The 6,263-nt window shown below is 42.7% G+C and overlaps 1 protein-coding gene across 1 annotated transcript in view; it reads left to right on the forward strand.

Annotated features, from left to right (window-relative positions):
* Positions 1-5,978: 5,978 nt before the first annotated feature.
* LOC114072697 (protocadherin gamma-B5-like) overlaps positions 5,979-6,263 on the forward strand; it is a gene marked incomplete at its 3' end in the record, with an annotated part of 11,058 nt that continues 10,773 nt past the window's right edge. The window contains exon 1 of the mRNA XM_027910560.1: positions 5,979-6,260. Within this exon, the coding sequence (XP_027766361.1) occupies positions 5,979-6,260 (282 nt within the window). The remainder of the gene's footprint in view (positions 6,261-6,263) is intronic.

Below are 6,263 nucleotides of genomic sequence, written 5' to 3' on the forward strand. Positions count from 1 at the left end.
GCGGCGTGCCTGCCACGCACTTCGTGGGCATCGACGGCGTCCGCGCCTTCCTGCACTCCTACTCGCACGACGTGTCTCTCACGGCCGACTCGCGCAAGAGCCACCTGCGCTTCTCGGCCGCCAGCTGCTGCGACACCCTCCCGGCCCGCCCGCCGCCCGACGAGCCCGCACCGCTGCTCGGCGACGAGGAACCTGCCGGCGACCGTCCCGCCGACCCCTCTGCTCCTCCTCCGGTGAGTTCCTTTTACCAGTCTTTCTCCGCGGTGCTTCCGTCTTCCGCTTTCCAGCCCTTTCCTCGTCCTGCTTGAGTTTTTTGTAGTGGGTTTTGCTGACAAGGAAGGTAAAGCTTCGTTCATTGACGTACTGAGCGTTGGTGCTTCTTGCTGTGGAGTAGTGGATGTAGGTAGGATCGGGTCTTAGCCTTAGAAAATGCGGACAAGGCAGAAATGCTGCTGAATGTTGGGTACAGTAGGCATTTATATATTTATGCTGTCACTACTGTGTTATATGCTTTTCACTGACTCAGTCTCTCCTGAGGTCTACAGCTCTTTTAGAACCTCGATGTTTCATCTCTTCACGGAGAGATGTAAATATATCTGTGAGAAAGCCATGACATGGTTCTGGTGGCAGCTTGATTAGAATTGCTTGCAAATTATTTGTGTCTAAGAGCATCATGCAAGTTTTGAGGGGTTGAAGATGCGACTCTTTTTTGTCAGTGTTTGTTGAATGACACAAGGGAATGTTTTCCTACTTTCCCAGTTCAGTGTCCGTCTGTAATATAATGCACTCTATCATTTCGTCTTCCCAAGAACATGTTATTTCTGCTATATGGGTGCTGGGGCTGTTCCTCCCATATGTTTGCAGGTCGACATTAACTCTCAGCTAACAGCCTAATTATCTACTTATGAGAAGTGTTGTGATGGGAGCTTTGGAAAGAGCAAACTTCGTGTTTGTTATGCACTAATTACCTGACCCTAAGTGCCATAATCTAGAAGAGTATGTTATGATCCTTCCCCCACTCCCCTCGCGGGTATTTACTTCTTGCTTTGCTCGTTATGATGATCTAATTTGTACCTGGTCACATCTTTTACATTCATCTGATTATTACTTTTTTCATGTTCACAACTTTAAAGGGAAAGACTTTCAGAGACACATTTCCTTAAAGTCCTATGGAAGAAAATGCCTAGCTTCTTACGTACACATGATGAGAAGGCAGGTTTTATCTGTGGTAAGGAGAAGTTGTGCAGCTTTTTTCTGGGTGGACTTTATTGGGCAGTTATGAAGATCTGTGATAACCCTTTGAGCTATGAAGGGTTTGAGGAGGGTCTTGGGGGTGCTGTGTATGAGGAGATACTGGTGAGACAAGGTTTTTCCAATTCCTAGGCTTCGTTGAGGACTACAGAATATTAATGTAAAGGTGTCATATTTTTTAATATCGCACTGCTCAGCTGTGGGTTGATGAGTTTGCTTTCATGTTGCATGTTGCTGGGCATCAATGTACAGTTTATTTCAAGCTTTGAGAGCCCATGTATCTTGAGCTGCCTTTATGCTGAAGAAGGATGACAGTGTCTGAGCTGATACTTTGATGACTGGATCTTAATCAGAGCAGTATATTGCTTATGCTCTTGAGCAAATTTTACTTTTCTTCAGTGTAACATGATGAGCAGGGAAATCTCTTTTCATTCGTCCATGTCGTGATCCTTTTTCTCAGATTAGGAGAAGATGTCTCTGTGACTTTTCTTCCATTGGTGCCTGCCTACAAAGTCAGCTTCTCCTTCCCATAGTGTTTGGGCAGGATGAAAAATTCTGTCTGTCCAAAGACAGGGCTGGTAAAAAAAGCCTGGTATAGTTAGAAATGTCTTAAAGATGCAAAAATGGTGTAAACGTTCAGGATTTCCTAGTTTTCATATGAGGCCCACAGTCATGGTTCCATGCATTTCCCATCTTTTCTTGTCCAAAGAAATTACACTGAGGAACTGCAGCTATGGTCCTTGGTGTGAGCTCCTGTGTGACTGTTCCATGGACTTTTTACCAAGTGGATACCCTTCTTGTGTACCCACTGCTGTTCAAATTATCTCAAATGTCAGGCTAGTGGATCTTGCAGAGAAATGTACCTCCACTTCCTGGTAAAGGTTCATGGCCTGATCATGGGGCACATTACAAGTGTTTTATCTTAGCAACTGGTGTTTTGTTCTTGCAAATTATGTCAGAGAACACCATGAAAGTTTTGAAGAGTTGGAGAAGAGAGTCCCTACTCTGAGTACCTGTGGCTATGATGGACTTTTTACCAATTAGATATCCTTCTTTTTTATCTACTACATTTGGTGTAATCTGAAATGTTAAATAGGGTGCCTTCAGTTTTTAAAGTTTCCCATTTTTGCCATGCTTGTCATGCCGGTCTAAAGCTGGGCCTCATTTTAGCTGGGAACTCTTAAAACATTAAAAGATCTCTAATAATGGTTTTGCTGGGGAGCAGTATCCATCCATAACTTCAAAGTGTTCAGCTGCCAAGACAAAGCCCTTCATAAACTTTTATTTTCCTCAAATATCGCTGGATTACATGTGCTTTCCCTTGAGGCTGACATACAGTCAAAATACTGGACATTATCCATGGTGGAACCAAAGGCTGTGAATGCAGAGCAATGAGGGTGAGAGGCTGACTTTGAACCAGGAAAACAGGTGAGACAGAAAATAGGTGGGGTCTGCTGAGAAATTGTTTGATTTCATGCCTGGTTCCAAGGCCAATGCCATTTCTGCTCTGATCTTCCTTTCCCTGTCCTGAAAGACCAAGACAGTACTCCAGTAATAAAGTATTTCCACAATTACTGTGCATGCAGATCCATGATGCATGTGTAGAACCGCTTGTAATTCCCGTGTGAAGCCTCCTTTAGCCACCTGTATCTCTCTGGAATGCCGCAGTGTAGCGTTTCTTTGAACTTGTATTTATTTGTAATTGTAATTACAGTTTCTTTCAAGCCATTCTTTTCTGGAAGGTCATGGCTTTTTTTTTTTTTTTTTTTTTTTTTTTTTTTTTTTTTTTTTTTTTTTTTTTTTTTTTTTTTTTTTTTTTTTTTTTTTTTTTTTTTTTTTTTTTTTTTTTTTTTTTTTTTTTTTTTTTTTCCCATTTCTACTAAATACTTTTGCATTTGAAAGTGTGACTGTGACTTTGCAGCAAATCCTTGCTTTAAACTCCTCAGAAAGAGTTTTGTGTGTGAGGAAAAACAAAGCAGCAGAAGAAAGAGCATCTGCTGTAATTTCTGAAAAGATTGAACTTAAGAAATAGGCCCATAATAAGGTGTTTTCAATTACAGCTTCATATTTGTGTAAGGTGTACACACCACAGTAAGACTTTAAGGGTCACACTTGCAGCTTGACACCTGAATGACTTCCAGGTCCTCTCAGGGAGGAATTTCCATACCCACAGACTGAGAAGACTCTGTATCAAGCCTCCTTTTTCTGGTGCTTCCTTGCCTTGCTTGTCTGACTTATATTCTCGATTTTCTTTTCTTGATTTTCTATGTATGTAGGTTTACTTTTAATTATCGCCATAGTTTCCTTTAGAAGCACATGGTTGCCTCTTACTCATGCTACAGCAGGTGTGAAAGGCAGGAGGTGTGAGCGTGTCTGTGTGTTCAGATTTTCTGGAGAGGAATAGGTGAAAGTATAAGCTTAGTAGAAGCAGAACAGTGCATGTGATAAAAGAGAGTGGATTCCCCCTACCCCATTAGCTTGTTGAGCCATTCTGGGTTTGATAACCACTCTTTTTTTATGCTGGCCTTTTACTCCTTGTGTGCTTTAGAATCCTTCCGTTTCTTCTCAAAATGATGATGAGCAGATAAATGTACTTCCCTTCTAGGTGTAATTATAGTGCTTTATCCTCTAATGATATATTCTTGCCAGTTTTGAGAAGGTTAGGAGCAAACTGCCAGTTGTGTGGGGCTGGAGAAAAGACAGGGGAGCTCTAGGAGGTGGAACTGTAGAAGAACAGACGGTCATTTCTTTATCTGTCGTAGTTAACACAGTTTGTACCTGAAGGAGGACCATGCCTTTGATTTGATTCTGCTCAATAAGTTTGTCTTAAGAATATTATTCCACCTGATCCATACAAGACAATAAAAATGTTTCCATATGTAACTATCATTAAAAGGAGGGCTAAGGAGAATGTCCATCCTTTCTTGGATGTGAAAGGTAAGTACAGTGACAAAGACTGAGGAAAAGGCTGAGGTACTTAATGCCTTCTTTGCCCCAGAATTTAATAGGAAGATCTAGTTGTTCTCCAGGTACTTAATGCCCTGAGCTGGGAGACAAGAATGAAGAGCAGAATGAAGTCCCCATAATGCAAGGAGAATCCAAGTTTGCAGCAACTTGCTATACCACTTAGTCATATATGAGGCATTTACACTTATAACTTCATATTCATAGGAAATGAACAGGCCACAACCTAGAAAATATCACAAGGACTGGTGCATTTCCAGAAATGAACTACATAGCCTGAAATAAAGGCTTTAGGTCCTCATTTGTGGGTTCAGAACTTAGTGTCTTCCAGGTGAAGAGTGGCTCTAGAAGATTATTTTTCAAGGCAGAGTTATGGTAAAGTACTTGTATATTTGCCTAATTTCAGCCAGCAAAACTGTTGGATTTTGGTTTTTAATATTCAGAAATGAGTGAGGGACTTGAGCTACCCACTGCTGACTCCAAATGCATAACAAACATAAAGGTCAAGGAACATTATTGCATAGCAGCAATCACCTCTGATCTCCCTCTGGTAAACTCCACAACATAGTAGAGACTGTAAAGCTCTGCTGGCCAATTCCAGCTACCAGAGGATTGTTCTTATGTCTTTGAGGACTACACATCTATGTGCCCTTCTGTGTGATTTCCTACATTGTCCAGGCCCAAATGTGTCTGATAGTGTCTAGAAGTTAATAACTAGCCCCATGTCGGCCTGCAGGAAGTATTTGGCTTCTTTCTGAAGTGCCAAGAAGTGTTGTTCTTCTGATAAAAAGGAGATCTGATGGTAGTAAAGTCATTCAATTTAGTCAAGAGAGACTTAGTAGCCCCCTGAAATCACTGCAGCTTGCCTAGCTTACACCTTGAGGCTTCAGTGAGTTTCCAAGTACTCTGGGCATGAACATTCATGACAGAGTTGTGGAAAAAACAATGAAAAACCACATCACAGAAGTTCCTGTCCCAGTGAGGTCAGAAGAAAGTTTTAGGCTTCTGTATGAGTTGTAAGAAATTGTTGAAAGGCATTCAGCTGCTCATGCTGCTCTTAGATTGACTTTTGCTGAGAAGATCTCCAAATCAATGAGATAGAAATGTGAAGTTGATTTTTAGAGCAGGCCCTGGACTTCAGGGTTTCCACCAAGAAAACAGAAGGTTTCTCTACATGGAAGAGAGGTCAGTGTCTGGGTGTGAACTTGGTTTTTCATTTTCCCGTGGCTGGTGTGTACAGTGACATTGATTAGGACATGGGCAGGAGGATGAAACATCAAAGGCAGAAAAAGGTTTGGCAAGAAATTATTCAGTTTTGAAAAGGAGGAAGAGCAGATATTGGATCTTTCAGGATTTCCTTCTTCCTCTCTCTTGCCCTCTGAAATAGGCATAGGACTTTAGACAAACTAGCATGCCTTAACTGCATTGGGAGTGAACGTTCTACTTCTGGATCTACACAGTGTTTAGCCCACTGACTTCCTTTTCTCACAGGTGCTGGGAAATCAGTGATACACATAATCTCTAAACCATTTGCGCATGATATTTTCAGATTTTTTACTTCAGTTCCTTGACGGTTCCTAAGGGAACACACTGCTCTGCTACACGTATTTTCTTTATTAGTTTTTGTGCCATCTAAGGCCTCAAGATGTAAGAGTCTGTGGCAGAGAATAAGAATATTCTTATATTCTTATATGTGGTAGTTAAAAGCCACATACCTGCTTTTCATTATAAGACTACTACTGTTACTAAAATCTTCAGGTTTCATGCTAAACATTAGGCAAAAGCTTCTGCGCTTGCTGATAATACTAGAACAGACACCCCATAGCCGGTGCAGCCTCCAGCGCGGCGGAAATGCGGATCCCTTTGAGCGCGGCCCAAAGGCGGCTGCAGTGCTGCGGCGGCGCCTCCGGGTGTCGCTGTTGGCCGCCGCCGAGCGGCGCTGGAGCCGCAGCCGCCGCCGCCGCAGCGTCCTGCCCCCGCAGGCTGCTCGCTCGCCCGGCCAGTGGCGGCCAGAGCGGCAGCGGCACGGGCAGCAGAGGCGAGAGGCG

The sequence above is a fragment of the Empidonax traillii genome, unplaced genomic scaffold (assembly GCF_003031625.1).
Source record: "Empidonax traillii isolate 1590-97213 ecotype Southwest subspecies unplaced genomic scaffold, ASM303162v1 scaffold3739:size17074, whole genome shotgun sequence".
In the NCBI taxonomy this organism is placed as follows: domain Eukaryota; kingdom Metazoa; phylum Chordata; class Aves; order Passeriformes; family Tyrannidae; genus Empidonax; species Empidonax traillii.